Source organism: Lithobates pipiens, unplaced genomic scaffold (assembly GCF_037356315.1).
Source record: "Lithobates pipiens isolate NorthernLeopardFrog02 unplaced genomic scaffold, aLitPip1_a1.2 Scaffold_16, whole genome shotgun sequence".
Taxonomy (NCBI): domain Eukaryota; kingdom Metazoa; phylum Chordata; class Amphibia; order Anura; family Ranidae; genus Lithobates; species Lithobates pipiens.
In genome coordinates, this window is record NW_027507748.1 from 373,590,273 (window position 1) to 373,613,037 (window position 22,765).

Here is a 22,765-nt window from a genome sequence, read left to right on the forward strand (position 1 = left end):
GAAGCCTATGATAGGTCTGGAGGAAGCCCGCTAAAAAAATGATAATTTATGAATTTTACAACAGGTGGGAAGCAGACCATTTTAGACCCCTATTTGCTTGACTGGCAATCAAGGTTGGACAGTGAATAACGGTGGGATTGTTTGTCCTCTTAGTTGGGAGTGGTGTGTTCCCGCCCCTTCCCCTTTTTGCACCTGCAAGGAGTACGAGCGGCTCTCAGAGTAGGTTATGGCCATCAAAATTGGGGGGATGGGCCTGTGATAATGTTTGGACTTGGTTGCATGCTTTCTGGTGTTATTTTGGATTGATTTGGTTATGAACCCCTATTAATCACTTCGGCCCCAGAAAGTTTGGCTGCTCAATGACCAGGCCAATTTTTGCAATACGGTACTGGATCGCTTTAACTAACAATTGCGCATTGACATCCTTTTTTCCCCACAAATAGAGCTTTCTTTTGGAGGTGTTTGATCATCTGAGGTTTTTATTATAGACCTTCATGCCAAGGACAGCTTAGCCATGTGCTTGGCTTCTTTAGGGTGTCAGGACTTTTGGGCTGCCAAAGAAGCAGAGCCTTACACAACCTTTGTATGAAGACAATGCTGGGGAGGTATGAACGGAGCAATTTAGGGAAACAACAATTGTGCGATATGATGCTGATGCAAACCCTTCTAAAGCCCACAGGAAATTAGTACTGTAGAGACCCTAGAGAACACCATGGTGGTCATTGCAACTTTTTTATCTTGCACAGCAATTTTTCAAACGCTTTTTTTGGGGAAAAAGAAAAAACTGTTTCATGCTTTAAAAAACAAAAACAGACAAATTTTGATAATGTGAAAGATGAAGTTATGCTAGATAGATAACCAACATGTCACTTTTCAAAATTGCATACGCTTATGGAATGGCACCAAACTTCAGTACTTAAAAATCCCCATAGGCCAGTGGTCATCAACCCTGTCCTCAGGGCCCACCAAACAGGCCAGGTTTGCACGATAACTGAAATACATCACAGGTGATATCAGTTGCTTTCAGTGATTGCAGTATTCTAGTCTGCATCTCCCAAGGTAATACATAAAACCTGGCCTGTTAGTGGGCCCTGAGGATAGGGTTGACGACCACTGCCATAGGTGACGCTTTAAAAAAAAAAAAAAATAATAATAATTACTGGTTACATGTTTAGAGTTACAGAGGAGGTCTAGGGCTAGAATTATTGCTCTCGCTCTAACATTCACAGCGACACCTCACACGTGTGGTTTAAACAGTTTTCATATGTGAGTGGTACTTACATATGCGTTCACTTCTGTGTGCGAGCACATGGGGACAGGGGCACTTTAAAAAAATTGTTTAATTTCACTTTGACACAAAAAAAAAAAAAAAAAAAAAAAAATGTAAACATCCCTTGTAATAGGCATATGGCATGACAGGTCCTCTTTACAGCGAGATATGGAGTCAATAAAACCCCACATCTCACCTCTAGGCTGGGACAGCTTAAATAAAAAAAAAAAAACCCACAATCAACCACACCGATTCCCAGCCGAGGTGGCGCCATTTGTTTGAATGCAAAGGCCAGGCGTGATGTCACAACATTGCGCCCAGCCTCCGAACGATCATAGAGACTCCGGCGACCATCTGGTCTGCCGGAAATCTCTATGGTAAACATCCAGGGCCAGTGGATCCATACTCAGACTCACTGATGCAGCGCAGAGTCGGTAGAAGCACCAGGCGGCAGTGGGAGGGGGCATCCCCTTTCGCTGCCCATAAGAACGATTAAGCGGCTGATCAGCCGCTATGATCATTCTTATGGTGTAGGGACTCGCTGGCCGAAAAAGACACTATCTGAATGCTGCCTGTAGCTGCAGGCATCAGATATAGCCACACAAAGTCAAGGACGTCATATGACGGCCGGGAAGTGGTTAAAAGGTGAAAAAAAGAAAATAAAAAATAGTTCTCAAGCTGCCCCCCACCCCCGTTAGCTCAATCCTCTGTTAATGCACCTCAGCCCTACTAGTGTAGAGCGACCTTTATTTCTGGTCGCATTCTCCTCTCTCTATGCCATTACCATAGTACTGAATGCATGTGTAGTCCAAGTAGATGCATAGTCCATTGTGGGGTCCAGCAGGAAAGGGTTGCATGAAAAATGAATATAGCCACCCTAGAACAGGAAGTCTAAGGCTAGCAGAAAAAGAGCTTGCATGTGAGAGCGGAAACAAAGCGAGAGAGAAAAAAGTACATTCTACGTAAATGTAAACATATTGCATTTATATAGCAAGTGTGTTTATTTGTACCAAAAAAGTGTTTAGTGTAACTAAGGTAAAGCCGGGGTTCAATTTTAGAAGGGAGAAAAAAAAAAAAAGACAAAAAAAATAAATATATAAACACATCGTGCTTTCATTTATTTTATTTAAGTGAACAAAACAGTACAAATTAATGGCAACTTCCCCAAATCAGTAACAGAATAACTTAAATGCAGTTTTGGAAAATTCTTAAAATGTGTAAAATAAATCAGCAATATGTAAAAGCAAAAAAAACAAAAAAAAAAACCATGATTACATATTAAATAAGGTTTTATTTTCTTAAAAACACAAGAATAAATTCATAAAAGCTTACCAACCTCTAAGTACCAGCCAGTGGTAATACATAGTTGGCTCAGAGAAATAGATGACAGAATTATGCTAAATATGACATTTTATAACTTCACAAACTCAGCCTTTAAACTGACTTTGTGATGGAAATCATTTCAGTTGGGCTCTTCAAAAGTGGTATTTTTTATGGAACTAGAGCATTTATCCAGTGTAAAAAATGCTCTGGACACAAAATATAACCCAGAAATATACCTCTTCCTTACACTGGTTGATTTTAATAAAAGTTGTCTGCAAGCGTTTTCAGTCATATCTTTATATAAAAAAGTTTTTTTTTTTTTTTTTGCTGTACTCCCGTAAAGCTTGCCAAAACTAAAAACGAATGAGGTAACAGCCCCAGATACAAATATATTTGAGAGACTTTTCAAATTTAATTTATTTGGTCCATCCTTTTATTTATGGACAAGGATAAGCTGGCTGCTATTTTTAGAAATGTACTATTATGATAATTTTAAAACAAATTAAAAATATGAAAGTATGGCAGACTTAAGTTATTCTGATGCTTCAGCCATTTAAAGACTTAAATAAGAGACTTCACATTTCTTAGCATTAGTTATTAAACAGTCCATTTTTGTTTTTCAAAACGATGTCAAATCTGCATCAAGCAGGGATTTCTGAAATTGCCAAGAGAAAAAACAAAAAAACAAAACTTGGAACTAATGCAGCCTTCCAAAATTTGTAGACATTGTCTAAGAGTCGCTTCTATTCCCATATACATACATATAAATTCAGATCAAAATTACAGGCATCACCATATTTGTAGTTTAAGTTCTAGGTAAGATTGCATTTAAAAAACAAGGTGTGCATTGCGTATTACAATAAATTCAACTATTGTAGAAGTTCCAACTCCGCTGGAAAAATTTCAGCAAAAGTACTAACAGTATCTATTGAATAAATTTAAGCTTTTAATTAAATTCTGTCCCCAAACTATTCTGTAAATCATTAAAAAGGAAACGTCTGGCTCCTCACATCAGTGCATAAGAATTCATTTATAACTTCTGATGTCTTAAGAGTTGCTTGCTCTGGGTCAGTGGGGTAGATTTACTAGAGGAAACTAGCACGGTAACTTGCCGAGTGATTGAGATGAAACTGATCAAATCATGTGAGCAAAAATCCTGTTTTTGTTCTTACTCATGCAAGTGACTGGACATAAATAAAAAACAAAAAAAAAAAACAAAAAACAAACACACAACTTCATTTTATTCACCAAGTAAGCAGACTACTCCCTACAGTGACACCTAGCTTTTCAGGGAGGTTAGCAATAAGTCTACATGTTTGCGTTTAGCTTTCTTTATATTATTCACTCATATTTCCATGTACTTTGTCATGTTCATTCTTTCAAAAACTGGTCATAATGTAATAGATATAGTTTCACTTAAATATAATAATGTACAAACTTTAAACCCAAAAAATGCAATAGCATTTTTGTTTTACATCTGTTCTAGGAAGAGCAAAAGGTTATTTAAAAAAAAAAAAAAAAAAACACCCCCCACACAACACTTAATACATCTTGTTTTTTCACCTTAATGCATCCTACTGTATGCACTACAGTGAAAAAAAAAAAAAAACTGGCAGTCACTGGACCCCCAGCCCAACCCCGACTTACTTACCTGAGCCACGCCAGAGACACGCTGTCCCTCTCTGCAGGGGGGTACCTGCTCTTGATTGGATAGATTGATAGCAGCGCAGGCATTGGCTCCCGCTGCCGTCAATCAAATCCAATGACATGGAGGCCGAGTCCGGCATTTGTGTCTATGGACGCAAGGTAACCCCCCAGGACAGCGCTTCTCCTAGAGGGTTATCTGAAGTGAGTAGGGCCGCCAAGGGACCCCAGGAGTCGAGGATCTGGGCCACTCTATGCAAAAACAAGCTGCACAGTGGAGGCAAGTATGACAATTACACGGTCATGCAAAGTTGTACCCCTTTTTTCCCCACAAATTGAGCTTTGTTTGGTGGCATTTGATCACCTCTGCAGTTTTTAAGCTATAAACATATATATATATATATATATATATATATAAAATTATCAGTTTAGGCCAATATGTAGTTTACATATTTTTGGGATAAAAATTTTTATTTTATAAATCGCAATAAGTGTATATTGTTCGGTTTGCGCAGAAGTTTTAGCGTCTACAAAATAGGGGATAGATTTATGACACTTATGATTTTTTTTTTTTTTTAACTAGTAATGGCGGTGATCTGCGATTTTTAGCGGGATTGCGGCAGACAAATCGGACACTTTTTTGGGACCATTGACATTTATACAGTGATCAGAGCTAAAAGTAGTCACCGATTACTGTATAAATGTCACCGGCAGGGAAGGAGTTAACACTAGAGGGCGATCAAGGAGTTAAATGTGTTCCCTGGTAGGTTTTTCTAATGGTGGGGCAGTATGCTGACTGGGAATAGAGAGAGATCACCGTTCTTGATCACTAGGAACAGCAGAAATATCTCTACATCCCTGTCAGAATGGGGATCTGTTTGTATACGTAAGCCGATCCCCGTTCTGGCTCTGAGGATCGATTGCGGGTCGCCGGCAGACATTGCGGCTGACCGCATCAGCTCCGGAGTTGCGCTGTGGACACATACCCCCCTATAGCCCATGCAGCTACGGTGATTCATGCAGGGGAGCCAACCTGCCGTGATATAAGGACAGCGGCTGCTCAGCTAGTAGTTAAGGAGCAGTTTTCATTTTAAAAAGGGAATCAAGCGTTTCCCAGTTAAAGTGTAAGTAAACCCCCTATCATTTTCAGCCAAGGAAGCTACCACCGTTTAATCTACAACTGCCATGATGCTGCTCATGTGATTAGTTATGACACCAGCCATTGGAAGGTTTGACAGTTTTGTTGAGAGCACAAGCAAAGGGAGTATGCCAAAAATGAAAACAGTTTAAGGCTGGGTTCACACTGCTGCGGGGGGAGATCCGGATGTGATTCGCACCGCAAATCACATCCGATCTCCGTAGCGATGCGAGTACAGCCATACAGATAGTATGGCTGAATTCGCATCGCTCCCGCAGCAAACTCGCACGGGACCCTTTTTTTGGTCCGCAACAGAATCGGATCGCATGGGGGTTCACACCATGCGATCCGATTCCTGTGCGAGTCGGCAGATCGCACTGCGATATGCGGACGGATCTGGGGGTGTCATTAACATATCATTGACACTCCCAGCCGTCCGCATAGGGCAGTGTGAACTGCCGGCGGGAGTAATGCGATGCGGGAAAACGCCGCGGATTCGCGGCGTTCCCGCATCGCAGCGGTGTGAACCCGGCCTTATGGATGGGTTTTCTTCCGTTTTAAATAGGTGGTCAATTGCACAGAATGCAAGACTGTCAATGGTCATCCCATGTAAGGGCATCTGAAGCTGGCGCTCTTTATCGTCCGAGATTTTGTGCAGCTGGCTACCCAGCAGGCACATCTAGTTCTCATGCCTGTGTAGTACTCACCCTTTGCGATGCGTAGAGTAGAGTAGAAATACCACAAAGCCACAAGCTAAAGATTCTCGTTGAAGAGTTAGTGGGACATCGTAGTAACAGATCACCTAGGCAGACAGATCCAGAAGTGGAGGCAAAGTTTTTGTTTTTGTTTTTTAAAAAGCTAGGCCTGAACATTAAGATGTGGAAGAGGGTATTTCGTTTTAGGATGTTGTGAAGTTTTTTTTCACTCAGTCGAGAACCAATATGAGATAGATAGGCCTGTTATTAGCCTAAGCATTTCACCTTTAGGAAATGTGTTTTATTTTGTGCTCATCCCAGACAATTTCCTGGAGATAAACTGCCAGTTTATGTACACGTTAAAAATCAGAGTAAATTTAAACCCACCACAATAGCTGCTGGTTAGGACCCCTTTCACACTGAGCCGTTCTGGGCGTCAGCGGTAAAGCGGCGATATTTGGCCTGAAAAGGGGGTTAAATCTGCCCCCAAAACACCACTGCAGCGCTGCCCCTTTAGGATCGGTGAGTTCACCGCTCCAAAGAAGCTGCTGGCAGGACTTTTTCCGACGCCCTGGCCAGCGCACCGCTCCAGTGTGAAAGCCCCAGTTGCTATTTTTAACGCTATAGCACCTCAATGTGAAAGGGGTCTTAAATGGACTGTAAATCTACCCTAACCAACCATACATAACAATTTCCATGTGGCAGAGAAGTGAATGCTTCATTTACAAGATATAGTTTGTCAAAATCATTCATTAGTCTCAGAATACAGAAGAGACTCCCATACTTTTCTTTTCTGCAGATCGGGTGTACTGAATTCCAGATAATTTAAATACATCAAGGTTAATGGTAATCTAGAATTCAGGGCTCTTAAGCCACTAAGGACAGCAACTAAAGTTATGCTGGAATTTTAGTGTACCAACAGGTCTACTTTAATTTAAATTCACTCACAAAACAGAATTTAAAATCTTGATCAAACACCTGTTGGTAATGTTAGGTGCAATGTAAAATGTGGAAGTAACAATCTGTAGCGGAGCTAGATGCAGCATCATGATTGTACTCCCAAAAATTGTCGTGAACTGTATATTTCAGTTGAAATATAGTTTTTCATCTCTGAAGGTGTGAATTTGCAGAAGCATAACAAATGCAGTATCCTCATCAACTTTGCTTGCAGTGATCAGTTAATTATATTGCATTCACATGATTATGTTTCCAGTATTCTATATGTACAAATCATCTCACCAAAGGCCGTAAAAAGGATTTTCACCGCTTAACATACCAGTTTTGAAGTAGCGTGTAGGGATGAGAGCAGAACATGGCGCAATTTGAAGAGAATTCCATGAGAAAAAGCCAACAATAGTTTAACAAATTCATGTAAGGGAAAAAAAAAGCCACAATTTTGATATTCAAATATGTGAACTAACCCTTTTGTAGAAATATGTATAAACACGCAACATTCACACTTGTGGTGTGTTGCCTAAAGGCAGTCTATTTAAAATGAATAGGCTGCAAACAAACCAAAGTTTTTTGGCAGTGCACTCCAACACTTATTCATCAGCAAGGTGCACTGGAGTGCCATTCAGAACAAACAGCGCTGCCTTTTGTTACCAGAATAGCGATACCTCACATGTGGTTAGAAGATTTCATATTCAGGCACGACTATCCGTTCACCTGTGTGCGAGCTCGGCGGGACGAGGCGCTTTAAAATTGTAATTTTTCCTTATTAATTTTACTTTTTTTTTTTTTTTAAATGTGGGGCCCCTTAGTCCAATTACAAGGAATATAGCCCTTGTAATAATAGGTACAGTAATTACTTCTCAGATGTAGCCAGGTCACATGATATTGGTATCACACTTGTGGGCATGTATACAGGCTGAAGTGGGAATCTCTCCCCACCTAAACTCTCAGCACTGGAGAAACTGTGCAGTTTATCATGTAACCATGGTATACAGCTCGGTCAAAAAGTCATAGTGGAAATATTTTAACGTAAAAAGAGGATTTATGAGCTGTGGACACTATTAGGGGGGGCGCAGGCAGATGAACTATTTTCATATTACTGGGATTAGTAACACTTTAAGACTACCCATCTTCCAATCAACCTCAAGTGGAGAAATTCTCTTGCAAGTTGCTCTATCACCAGCCAACCATTATGTTATCAAAAGTACAGGCACCTAGAGATGACTGAACAGTCAAACACCATGAGCGTAATTGGATGAATTCAGCTGCACCCAATTGATGGCCAAGTAACTGCTTTTTTTTATAGATCACATCCTCAACTACCATTGCTGCTGCACACCTAGTGTCAGAGAACCCCACAGGCTCTGCATACTAGGAGGAAGGCGAGGTCCTATGCTCAAACAATATGCAAAGAAAGCCTGTCACTTTGCTCCATATGGTAAAAATACAGGTTTTATTTTATCTGCACTTATGTCTTTATAAATAGGTGACCACTTAAAAGTAATTTTCCATACATTTCAGAAGATCTGAAATTTGTTATATTAAAATCTGTTCCCAATACCAATTACGCATTTGATCAGAGCAATTCTCCTTGGCATAATTCAGACATGAGCCACACTTATATCTAGGAAAACACACAATGCTTACTATTGCCCTCTACAGAGATCAGATGGAACATGATGACAGTTGACACCTTTAACTTATACATTAAAAAAAAAAATAATAATAAAGTGTATATGTCAGTCATACATATGTACAGTTTTAAAATGATAGGAATCCAACATAATGTATACACATATAAAATGTTAAAATATGTTAACCATTTAAAACCACAACCAGCTAAAATATTGGAAATCCAAAAAAAAAGCTTACATCTGGAAGGAGAGACTGTGGGGCCTGCTTAATATAAAAATGCAGTCAGGAAACATATTGAAGTAATGGAAAATAAAATCATCAATACAGGCAATGGGTTCGATGGAGTTTGCAACAGGTAAGTGCCATTTGAACATGATATGCAAGAATCATTCAACACACACATATACTTTTTCTATGCTGATGTAATAAAGGATGTCCAAGTTTCTTCTGACCTCGAAGACTGCGTCTCATTATCACCCTCTCTGTACTCCTCCTTTTCGGTGTGGTAGAGGGGCCTTCAGCCTGCACACCACTACTCCTAGTTAAGGTCCGTCTTGACTTTTTAACTGCAGGTCCACAGTTGGATTCCTCTAATGTCCGTTTCAAGGAAGATAACTTTTCTATTTCAGTTTTTGGACTATTACTGCTTGGCGTTTTAGTGCCCTTTGTACCAACAGCTGAAGAGGGGCCAGGGAAGAGATATATAGAAGGGGAGATGTTTGGAGATCCACTGGCCCACTGACTATCTTCAGGGTTTCCAGAATCCCCTAAAGGATGTGAAGGGTTTGCGAGTGCTTTAGATTTGCCTGACTCAGAGCCCCATTTGCTACAGCTATCAGAGAAGGCATTTCGGCGAATAAGGGATGGAAGAGGCTCAGATAGAGTAAGTCTCCACCATGGATCATCTTCCAGTATCTAAAATAAACAGACATTCATTAGAAGAAAAAAAAAAAAAAAAAAAAAAAAAAACCCACGCACACAATAAATACCAATACTATTAAATATCTATCACTTTAAAAGAAAAAAAAAATGCAAAAAATTGTCAGCCTGAACAGATTTTAAAAACTAGTCACCACTGGTAATGTGGTTTTGGTAAAGTAAAGCTCAGCTAAACCCAGGAAAAAAAAAAAAAAAAAAAAAAAAAAAAAAAAAAAAAACACCCAACAACAGTCATTGTGGAAGCACTTTATTTTCTCAATACTGTAATGGTTATTTTTTCTTTGCAATGTGTTGTCACAAAAAGTATCTGAAACCATGACGACATTTATTAGTGCAATAATAAATAAATAGGCAATGTAGACATGTGGCCAGTGACCAAATTATTCACAGCATATATAAAAATTGCACATGACCAGCTGTATTCCACATATTACAAAATACAAACATTTAATACATTTCCCCCCTACAAATCTAGGTATTTGAAATCGTGTCAAAAACTGTTTACTATGAATACCCCATCATTTATTATGCAATGCAAAAGCCCAAATCTGGTAATAACACACGTGTGAGCACACACGCTACTACAGAGAAATCATGTAGGGGAAAAAAAAAAAATCTCCAACTAAAAGCCCATCCACTTAAGTTCATATTGTGCACAGAAAATACACAAATCACAGTAGTCCTAACAGAATGGGAAACAATCAAAGCAGAACTAAAGTGCCTTTTTATCCAATGCAAACATTTGGAAAATTACAAATTGTACATGCATACTTGCAAATATGTAACTTATGCATTATCTAGACTTCAATTCAGCCACATGCCCTCTTGCTGTTCTTTAGCATTGTGGGCGTGAACAAGGTAGCCCTTCCATCTAAAAAGGAAGTGATGCAGTTTGCTCACAAAAAACTTTCTGCAGGTACCAATTCCATTTGTCAGGAAATCAGATATGTGATGGGGTGTTTCTTTACTCTAATCCTCAGTTTTGTTCTCTCACCAGCCACTTGTTCTTCTAAATGCTATGGTCAATCACATAAGGAGGAAAAAGTGACATGACTGGGAGCCACATTGTTTTGTGCAGGAATGATCTCTACCTCCAATAGGGGCATAATAACATACATAGAGAGAAGTATGGGAAAATATAAAGTTTTGGCTGTACAGCATGCAGAGCTTAAACAAAAAGGTCACAGAGATTTAAAGGAAATGCTGATATGCCTGCACAGCAGCTGAGTAATCTGAAAAAAAAAAAAAAAAAAAAAAAACCCCACCAGCCGCCCCCCCCCCCCCCCCCCCCCCCAACCACACACACTTCAGTTCTGCTTTGAAAAGACCATTATCAAAAATTAAATACATATCATATAAACATAATTTCATATATTATTTTTGCAAGTCTCCTCAGAATTACTTTTAAAAATCTTGCTAAAAAGGGAGGGGTAAAAGCACCTTTAAAAAAATAAAATAAAAAAATAAAACACCTATTAAATAATACTGATCGAAAATTAAAGCAGAGTTTCTCTCAAAAGTGGAAGCTTCACTTGTTTGCTTCCTCCCCCCTCCAGACCCACATTTGGCACCTTCCGGAGAACGGTACCTGTCCCCACTTGCGGAAGACCTGGCTGCGGCGAGGTCACCCAGAGGTTCAGCCCCCCTCCTTCCTCCGTCACAAGGCCAGTTGGAAAGCACGGCGCGCCTTGTGCATGCACAATAGGGAACCGGCCGTAAAGCAGACTGGGATGCCAGTTTCCCTTAACGGCGGCGGCAGCAGCAGCACCTGAGAGCCATTCAGAAAAATCGGCTGCCAACATCGTGGGATCCCTGGACAGGTAAATGTCTGAATATTATATTAAAAAAAAAAAAAAAAAAGTGTACATATATTTGCCAGCACACCATGGATAGTCACATTTTCGTCCAAAAGGTTTAATGAAGATAATCGCATGACAAAGGATAAGTGCGCTTTTCCTTTGTTTAATGCGATTCTCCTCATTAAAACTTTTGTCAATCCATGGTGTGCTGGCAAATATGTACGCTTGTTTGATGCCTCCAGGCCCCAACTGGTAATCGCTGCAGCACCCACTACTTTATAAGCCATTGATAGCAGAAACGTGTGTGATAGGAATATCGATTTGACTGAATATTAAAAAAAAGTCAGCAGCTACAGTATTTGTAGCTGCCAACCTACATTTTTGGAGGGGGAGGGCTAGGGGGGCTGGAGCTCTGCTTTAAATGCATAGAGAGCTTAAGTAGCCACCTAGACATTTTGTTTACTCCTCCAGGATCCTCAAGAAAACCCAGCTCACTAAACCTGAGTTTCACACTATTGCGATTCGAGAAGCAGCGCAAATCCAGTGCAGATTCCTGCATCGCATCTCCCTCGCAGACAGTTCACACTGCCCTCTGCAAACCACTGTGAATGTCAACACAAAAAAAGTTAACACCCACAGATGGGTTTGCAGAACGCAGTGCGAACTGTGAAATCGGACAAGAATAAGATAAAATCTAATTCTAGTGTGGGGGGGGGGGGAGGTTTCTGCACTTTTTTCCCCATGCGAATCCAATGCATGTTCAGCCATTGGACTGTATGGCTGAATTTGCATTGCACAGACATTGCATGCGGTGTGGATCACATGCAATGTCCGTGTTCGCAAGAGTGTGAACCCAGCCTCAATGAAATTGCATGGCATCAGGACCAACCCCCTGGCAACAAAGTATTTATATGATTTTATACAGAAAAAAAAAATCTAAGGATAAAAATATGAATTCATAGAAATGCAGTACTAAATTATGAGATGAATGATAAAAGTGGTATTAAACCGAAAAGCAAAACATATTGCAGTTTAATAATCCTTAGATGTGATGGCTGCATTAGTTACCTTTTCTAGGCTATTAGAATCTGCCAATTCAGACAGGAAGTTTGTTTTTCAACAGAAAAGCTCTTGCAGTTCTATGGATGAGATCATTTAACCACCACACTTCCCTGACTGACATTGTTGCTGTCCAAATCTACCCCGTGCTCCTTCATCCCAAGTGGGGCACGCTAATACAGGAGCAAATGATGGTTTCACTTAAGGCAAAAAAGCTGTTCAAACCTGCCTGGCTTTATGTGAAAAAGTAATTGCCCCCTAAGCCTAATAACTGATTGGGCAATCAAGCGTTTGCGATAACTGGCAATGAGTCTTTCACATTGCTGTGGAGCAATTTTGGTCCACTCTTTGCAGAATTGTTTTAATTCAGCCACATTGGAGGGTTTTCCAGCATGAGCATCTTGTGTAACGTCACGATACAGCATCTCAATTGGATTTAAGTCCGCGCTTTGACTAGGCCACTCCAAAGCCTAAATTTTGCTTTGTTTGAACGATTTGGAGGTGGACTTGCTGTTGTGTTTGGGATCATTGTCCTGCTGCATAACACAAGTGCACTTGAGGTCACAAACTGATGGCCTGACAAACTCCTTTAGGATTTTTCGGGTAGAGCTCAGAATTCATGGTTCCATCAATTATGGCACGTCGTTCAGGTCCTTAAGCTGCAAAGCAGCCCAAGACCATCACGCTGCCACCACCATGTCTTACTATTGGTATGATGTTCTTGTTATGAAATGATGTATTCGCTTTATGCCAGATGTAACGGGACACACACCTTCCAAAAAGGTTACATTTTTGGACTCATCAGTCCACAGAATATTTGCCTAGAAGTCTTGGGGATAAATTAAGAGGTTTTTGGTAAATGTGAGATAAGTCTTTGTGTTCTTTTTGGTCAGCAGTGGCTTTGGCCTTGGAACTCTCCCATGGATGCCATTTTTGCAGAGTCACTTACTTGTTGAATCATGAACACTGAGCTTAACTGAGGCAAGTGAGGACTGCAGTTCCTTAGATGATGTTCTGGGTTATTTTATGACCTCCTGGAAGAGTCGTAGTCATGATGCTCTTTGGAGTTACTTTTGTAGGCCGGCCACTTCTGAGAAGGTTCACCACTGTTCCAAGTTATCTCCATTTGTTGATCATAGCTTTCCCCGTGGTTCAGTGGAGTTCCAAAGCCTTAGAAACCCTTCCTAGACTGAAACATGTACATTACTTTGTTTTTAATCTATTTTTTTTTTTTTTTTTAGATTATGGCATGATGTGTGTTTTTTTGTGATCTGTTAGAATGCTTCACTTAGACAGCTTCTATTTATGTGGTTTCTCGATTTAACAGGTCTGGCAGTAATCAGGCCTGGGTGGGACCTGAAGTGAAATTTAACTCAGCTTTTCAAAGAAATTGTGGTTAATCACAGTTACTTTTTCACATAAGGCCAGACAGGTTTGAACAGCTTTTTCCCCCCCTTAATAAAATTAAAGAATACATTTAAAAATTGCATCTTGGATTTACTTGGGTTATCTTTGTGGAATTTTAAAAATTGTTTGATTACCTGAATCATTTCTGAGAAATATGCAAATATATAAAAAAAAAAAAAACAAACACACACACACACACACACACACACACACACACACACACGAAAAGGGGAAAGTACTTTTTCACACAACTATTACATTTTTGGTTTTGGGTTTAATACCGTTTTAAATAGATGATCAGGTCTCTGTAAACTAGCATTCCATGTAGCTGCACCAAGATAGATATTTAAACCACATTTCACCATACAAAAGGTAAACCAAAAAATAAAATAAAAAATAAAGTGGAAAATGTCATTACCCCTAGGGCGTACAGTATAATAGATGAATTACACTTCATCCACTAAAGTGTGTCAACATAAAATTACCACACTTCAAATTAATAGCTTTCAGGGCCAGTTCATTCCTTTGCGGTTTGCTTGAATGGGCTGAAAAACGCACTAGAACAGAGAAAAAGGTAGTACAAACACTACCTTTTCAGAACATACTGCACCAACTGCATGGTACTGCGGTACTATGCAACTTGGTGGCTGAGCATGCACTGCATTTGTGAGTTGCATTTAGGGTGCCATTAACAAATAGCACCTGCATGCAAATCATATGGGGTGCAAACTCATCTGCAGTGCAGAAAACACGCAAGGAATACACCTTTCCCGCACCACATTTTGGTGTGAACCAGCCCTAAAATACACTATTCTGTAGAGATCACTGTTCATTTAAAAACCCAGGAGGTTACAAGTACCATATTTAGAATATATTTATCAGAAGCATAAATACAGTTACTTTTCCACTGGAAAAACTAAAAGAGAAAAAGATTCTCTCTACTGTACAAAACTGTTCATAATGTGATCAAGCACATGTCCAAATAAAAAAAAAATATATAAATTTAAAAATGTAAGTCCTCCTCCCAAAGCAGCATTAAAAACAAAGTTTATATTTACCATACTTACAGTAAGGCTGTTACAAGTTTTTTCTTAATAAAATAAATATATATAAAAAATAGCTTCAAAGCCAAGTGTCCTTGAGTAAAATCATTTTACACATGTATTACCTTGACTGGAGGTGTGGAACAAGGTGATGTTGACATAAGGTACATGTCCTGGCTATTGTAGCACGGTCTCTCAGACAAATCTATTAGCAGCTCCTCATTAGAACATCTGTGTTTTTCTGAATCAGACGAGATGCAAATGACAATGGCGCTTGTGTTGTCTGCTCGCAACATGCGTTGTCGCCACTGTGTCAGTGCCCGATTTACCAGCACTTTTGCACAGGACTGTCCACATTCTCCCTAAAATTCAAATATATTCGATATTAGAGAAAACGCGTTTACCTTGCACAAATTTGTACACAGAATACTCAGCTGGACAGGTAAGCTTACTAACCACATGTAGTTGAGCGTTGCCAGGCCTCAAAGATAGTGCTGGTGCACTTTATTAAATATACTACAAGTTACTAGTAACCAGCATCAAATGGATACATTGGTTTTATAATTTTGTTGGAAATGTCAAACGCTGTTCACTGCTTTGCAACCATCTTTATTTTATCCATAGCAAAGTAATGGTCCATAGTGATTACACAACCACTCCATTAGACAGGTCATTCTACACAAAGTACTATTTGAGCAGTAATTGATCACCACTCAAAAAAAATTAAATAGTCACTAGAAATTTTACTGGTGAAAATGGACTACTAAAATTCATCTGCAGTATGCTACAAAAAAATAAAAAAAAAATAAAAAAAACACACACACACACACACACACACCACAATATACTTATTTCACCTGCATAGCATTAAAAAGAAAAAGTAGTTTTCTTTAAAAAATAAAATACATAAAAAAAAAAAAAAAAAAACACCATTTGCGTTTGTTGGCTTCCATCAGTTCTCCTGTATACATTCATGAACTAAATTTTCATTCAGCTAGTGGGATGAATGAAAAATTTAACAGTTTCAGTTGGGAGACTCTGCTGTCAGAATACAGATCAGTGCTGCAGCCATTGAGCAGCTTTTATCGGACAGGGCAGCTGCTCAGTAAATAGAGTTCTGTTCAACAGTAGTGGCCACACGGATCAAAATTCAGCAGGCCCCTACTGAACCAATCAAATTTTGATCCATGTATGGCCAGTTTAAGGGCACAAAAATATGAAGTGATACTTGGTAGTTACAGAAATATTTACTCACAGATGCGCAGGATTTCTCCAGCTCCTGACACAACGAAACTGAATCCTGTGCTGAGACCATGTTCCAAAGGCCATCACTGCCAATAATGATAAACTTGTGCTTCTGAGGATCAATTGTGTGCACACTTGTATCAGGTTCTGGAGACACTACAAACTCCCCACTGTAGAAATCATAACTCCACAAATCACCTGAAAACAATAGAACATCAATACAAATTTAAAAATTTAAGAACATGTAAATAATTGCAACTTAAACACAAGTACAGCAGCTCATTAGGGGGATCTGTATACAAGCCCAGAAACATGTCTGGGGCTTAACAAGACATCACGTGTTCCTTTAATAGCACTGGGACAGAGACTAACGAGAACAGTCAAGCCCACAATATAAAACAAAGGATACGTAAACCCAACATTTCATATTACCGATATGTGCTTGCTGTACCATGTACTTATAGGAAGAAAAAAAAAGTACTGTTCTTTGTATTGCTTCCTTTGTGTGAAATACTGTATGTTCCTGCTCGTCCAGTTGAGGAACCAAGGAAGAGGCAGGGAGTGAAACTTATAACCACTGAGGACCACCTCTGCATACACCACCTGCCGTACACAGCAACCTCTGTGTAACCCCCCCCCCCGCCCGTACACAACCAAAGTTGCTGACCCCTGCTTTAGGGACTCTGCTGAAGTACAATGGGTTATAATTTCCGATCTCTTACAGGTGACCTGCTATTGTGGAGCCAATTCAGCACCTCGTCCTATTAACCACTTGCCGACCGCCTAACGCCGATGTACGTCATCAGAATGGCACGGGCAGGCATAAGCACGTAGATGTACGTGATTTGCCTCCCGCGGGTCGGGGGCCCGATCGGGCCCCCGCCCGGTGCCTGCGGCGGTCGGTTTTCGTTCGGGAGCGATCCCGGACGAGGGGACGGCCATTCATTCATGGCCACCCCCTCGCGATCGCTCCCGACGAATGGAAATCCCCGGTGACATCACTTCCTCTCCTGTAATGTAAACACAGGAGAGGAAGTGATGTATTCTCTCCTCCGTGTCGGTATTTTTCGTTCCGACACGGAGGAGAGCGGATCAGTGAGTTGCACCAACACATCCCACACACAGTAGAACATGCCAGGCACACTCACACCCCCCCTTTACCCCCCGATCACCCCCCCAATTACCCCTGCCCCCCAGTCACAGTGACACCAATGTCATATTTTTTTTTTTTTTTTTTTTTTTTGCATTGGTGTCATTTGTGACTGTAATAACTGTTAGGGCAGTTAGGGTTAGCCCCCTTTAGTTCTAATGTACCCCCCTAACCCCCCCAATAAAGGTTTAACCCCGTGATCACCCCCCGTCGCCAGTGTCACTAAGGCTGGGTTCACATTGCAGCGGTTTATGAGAACGAATGTGATTCGCACCGCACTGCAGTGCAAATCACATCCGATCTCTGTGCGATTCGAGTTCAGCCATTCGCCGCACCCGCCGCACCCGCCACACCCGCCGCACCCGCCGCAAATTCGCACGGGACCCTTTTTTTGGCCCGCAGCAGAATCGGATCGCATGGGTGTTCACACCATGCGATCCGAGTTTGCAGATCGCACTGCGATATGCGAACTGATCTGGGGGTGTCAGTAACATTTCACTGACACTCCCAGCAGTTCGCATAGGGCAGTGTGAACTGCCGCCGGGAGGCATGCGATGCGGGAACCCGCCGCGGATTCGCGGCGTTTCCGCATCGCTCCAGTGTGAACCCAGCCTAATAAGCGATCATTTTTCTGATCGCCGTATTAGTGTCACAGGTGACGCTAGTTAGGCAGGTAGGTATTTAGGTTCGCCGCAGCTTTTTATAGCGCTAGGGACCCCCATATACTACCGCATAAAGCCCCCTGATTGCCCCCTAGTTAACCCTTTCACCAGTGATCACCATATAACTGTTACAGGTGACGCTGGTTGGTTAGTTATTTTTTTATAGTTTCAGGGCACCCGCCATTTATTACCTAATAAAGGTTTAACCCCCTGATCACCCGGCAGGTGTCATTTGTGACTAATAACTATTAGGGCAGTTAGGGTTAGCCCCCTTTAGTTCTAAGGTACCCCCCTAACCCCCCCAATAAAGGTTTAACCCCGTGATCACCCCCCGTCGCCAGTGTCACTAAGGCTGGGTTCACATTGCAGCGGTTTATGAGAACGGATGTGATTCGCACCGCACTGCAGTGCAAATCACATCCGATCTCTGTGCGATTCGAGTTCAGCTATACAGATAGTATGGCTGAATTCGTGTCGCACCCGCCGCACCCGCCGCAAACTCGCACGGGACCCTTTTTTTGGTCCGCAGCAGAATCGGATCGCATGGGTGTTCACACCATGCGATCCAAGTTTGCAGATCGCACTGCGATATGCGAACTGATCTGGGGGTGTCATTAACATTTCACTGACACTCCCAGCAGTTCGCATAGGGCAGTGTGAACTGCCGCCGGGAGGCATGCGATGCGGGAACCCGCCGCGCATTCGTGGCGTTCCCGCATCGCTCCAGTGTGAACCCAGCCTAATAAGCGATCGTTTTTCTGATCGCTGTATTAGTGTCACAGGTGACGCTAGTTAGGCAGGTAGGTATTTAGGTTCGCCGCAGCTTTTTATAGCGCCAGGGACCCCCATATACTACCGCATAAAGCCCCCTGATTGCCCCCTAGTTAACCCTTTCACCAGTGATCACCATATAACTGTTACAGGTGACGCTGGTTGGTTAGTTATTTTTTTATAGTTTCAGGGCACCCGCCATTTATTACCTAGTCTCACTAGTGTACCCCTAAATTTAGGGGTGTCTACTTTCTAAAATGGGGTCATTTGGGGGGGGGGGGGTTTGTGCCATCTTGGCATTTTATGGCCTTCAAAACTGTAACGCCCTTAGAAAGCCTGAAGGCGGTGCTTGGTTTTTGGGGCCCCGTACGCGGCTAGGCTCCCAAAAAGTCCCACATATGTGGTATCCCCGTACTCAGGAGAAGCAGCAGAATTTATTTTGGGGTGTCATTTCACATATGCCCATGGCATGCGTGAGCAATATATCATTTAGTGACAACTTTGTGAAAAAAAAAAAAAGTTTGTAATTTTCCCGCAACTTGTGGCAAAATATAAAATATTCCATGGACTCAACATGCCTCTCAGCAAATAGCTTGGGGTGTCTACTTTCTAAAATGGGGTCATTTGTGGGGGTTTTGTGCCATCTTGGCATTTTATGGCCTTCAAAACTGTAATAGGTAGTGAGAAGTGAACTCAAAAAATTACGCCCTTAGAAAGCCTGAAGGCGGTGCTTGGTTTTCGGGGCCCCGTACGCGGCTAGGCTCCCAAAAAGTCCCACATATGTGGTATCCCCGTACTCAGGAGAAGCAGCAGAATTTATTTTGGGGTGTCATTTCACATATGCCCATGGCATGCATGAGCAATATATCATTTAGTGACAACTTTGTGAAAAAAAAAAAAAAAAAAAAAAAAGTTTGTAATTTTCCCGCAACTTGTGGCAAAATATAAAATATTCCATGGACTCAACATGCCTCTCAGCAAATAGCTTGGGGTGTCTACTTTCTAAAATGGGGTCATTTGTGGGGGTTTTGTGCCATCTTGGCATTTTATGGCCTTCAAAACTGTAATAGGTAGTGAGGCGTGAAATCAAAAATTTACGCCCTTAGAAAGCCTGAAGGCGGTGCTTGGTTTTCGGGGCCCTGTACGCGGCTAGGCTCCCAAAAAGTCCCACATATGTGGTATCCCCGTACTCAGGAGAAGCAGCAGAATTTATTTTGGGGTGTCATTTCACATACGCCCATAGCATGTGTGAGCAATATATCATTTAGTGACAACTTTGTGTAAAAAAAAAAAAAAAATTTTTTTTTTGTCATTATTCAATCGCTTGAGGCAAAAAAATAAAATATTCAATGGGCTCAACATGCCTCTTATCAATTTCCTTAGGGGGTCTACTTTCCAAAATGGGGTCATTTGGGGGGGTTTTGTACTGCCCTGTCATTTTAGCACCTCAAGAAATGAGATAGGCAGTCGTAAACTAAAAGCTGCGTAAATTCCAGAAAACGTACCTTAGTTTGTAGATGTGACAACTTTTGCGCAAACCAATAAATATACAATTATTGACTTTTTTTTTACCAAAGACATGTGGCTGAATACATTTTGTCCTAAATGTATGACTAAAATTGAGTTTATTGGATTTTTCTAATAACAAAAAGTAGAAAATATCATTTTTTTTCAAAATTTGCGGTCTTTTTACGTTTATATCGCAAAAAATAAAAATCGCAGAGGCAATCAAATACCATCAAAAGAAAGCTCTATTTGTGGGAAGAAAAGGACGCAAATTTTGTTTGGGTACAACATTGCATGACCGCGCAATTACCAGTTAAAGCAGCGCAGTGCCAAAGTGTAAAAAGACCTCTGGTCATTTACCAGCAAAATGGTCCGGTCTGAAAGTGGTTAAAGATCAACTTTGTTAATACTTGCTATAAAAATGCTGCCAAAATATATATTTTTTATTACTTATTGAATTATATCACAGATGTCATCTATCCCCTTTGAAGCCCATATGTGCGACTCCCTGCAAGCTCTCTATTGGGTTGGTTCCTACTTGGAGAAGTGGGGTACGTCAATGAGGATCTTGGGACCATGTTGTATATTTTATCAACAATCTCTGGTTAACGTATCATGCTCCGAAGCCTATTTTTTTGAGCGGTAAATATAATCTAATTTATGTATAATAGATGCTAACATTTTGCTAAAGTGTCAGAATCCTAATATTTTTCTGATATATCTAGCCAGAGTAAAAATCCCCCTGAAGACCGTGATAGTTTTGGTTGAAACGCGTCAGTGTACTCACACGAAATGTCGTCAATTGTACTATTGTATTGCTGATTTTTATTATTAATATCAATGGAACATGTCTTAGACTGTAACCAGAGTTCATAATTTTAAGAAATTAATCTAGGTGTATTTTTATCCACTGTATAAATAAATGGAATTATTTAATTTTATTATTATTTCTCCATCGACTAAAACACCACGTCGCTAAAAAACCCCATGGGAGAACTTTTCCTTTTTCCATATATTCATAGGGGTGTGTGGCCCCCAGACTCCTCACATGCGTTTTTCCCCATTTTCTTTTACTTGTGATCCACTCACCTGCTACTGGGTACACACTGGCCAAGCCAAAAACGGTTGGTTCAGTAGGAACCAGACGACTTTTAGTCTGTGTATACAGTTCGTCTGACAAAATCTGATCTCAAGACAGGCTTCTGTCAAACGAGCATGCTGGTAAGCCAGCATCCGATAAGCGCTGGCAGCCATCGGTGTGTTCTGGCAGGAGGCAGTCCACTATCAGAACAGCAGCTCAGCATGGGGAGATCGCCGCACTAACATTGGATGTGTTAGTATGGTGATTTGGGGTTGTTTTTTTTTTTTTGTTTAGCCTGCTGGGTAAATTAATGCTATTAAAAAAAAAAAAAAAACAAGTTTGTGTTTTATAGAGCAGAACTGAAGAAAATATCTACATGCTATTAGAATACTAGCAAAAAATGAAGCATGCTGATAATGGGAGGGTTATCTTGGGCTGGCCTGTAGTTTTCGGAGTGCCACTAGGTTCCTGTAGGTGGTAGTATAACCCAAAAAAAGATTCCTGGTGTCTCTCAAGGGACTAAGAAAAAAAACAAACACACACAAACACACACATATAAAACTTATACTATTATATGAAGAAAAAGGAAAATTATACGTTTCCCTGGCACTTGTAACCACCAAAAATGTCTAATGTGCAGAGTCCACCATGAAGAATGAATAAGATAAAATACCCCTCAACTTCACTCAAAACACACCGACCCTTACCATCAGCGATTAGGCCATACACATTGAATTCAGAATGATGGAGATGACAATCTCTCCCACTTCAAAAAGGCAATCATAGTAATAAGAGTATCCCAAAGAAAACAAATCTTTCACATCTGAAAAGGTGGCAGGAACTGTTCCTCTCGAACCAAATATGTTCCAATAAGCATCCGGTAACACAATGTTCATGTAAATGGCAAAAGAAGAATGCTCATTGCGCAAACATCCTTATACCAAAATGTATTCAACAAAGTACAATGAACTCACATTTGATAAGTAATAGCCAATGCAGATCATACAGCGCCTCTAACCATAAAGATAGCCACCGTCTCACCGTCCGTTCATATTCCGCATCATTCATCGCTGACGAAGACACATGTTGATGACGAAACGTTGGGCGACGCCAGTGATGTGTGACAAATGACGCGGAATGCAAATGGACAGTGAGACGGCGGCCATCTTTATGGTTGGAAGCGCTGTATGATCTGCATGGGTTATTACTTATCAAATGCGAGTTCATTTTACCTTGTTGAATACATTTTGGTATAAGGATGTCTGCGCAATAAGCATTCTTTTGCCTTTTACATTTACATGAACATTGTGTTACCGGATGCTTATTGGAACATAATTAGTTCGAGAGGAACAGTTCCCATCACCTTTTCAGATGTGAAAGATTTGTTTTCTTTGGGATACGCTATTACAACTATTGCCTTTTGAAGTGGGAGAGATTGTCATCT

General features: G+C 40.8%; 1 protein-coding gene across 1 annotated transcript in view; it reads right to left on the reverse strand.

Moving 5' to 3' along the window:
• Positions 1-2,359: 2,359 nt before the first annotated feature.
• The window catches only part of PPM1D (protein phosphatase, Mg2+/Mn2+ dependent 1D), a 59,932-nt gene continuing 39,526 nt past the window's right edge, over positions 2,360-22,765 (reverse strand). Inside the window, exons 4-6 of the mRNA XM_077482138.1 lie at positions 16,162-16,349; positions 15,032-15,268; positions 2,360-9,574 (exon numbers count right to left, since the gene is read on the reverse strand). Coding sequence (XP_077338264.1) covers positions 9,050-9,574; positions 15,032-15,268; positions 16,162-16,349 — 950 coding nt within the window. The 3' untranslated portion in view covers positions 2,360-9,049. The remainder of the gene's footprint in view (positions 9,575-15,031; positions 15,269-16,161; positions 16,350-22,765) is intronic.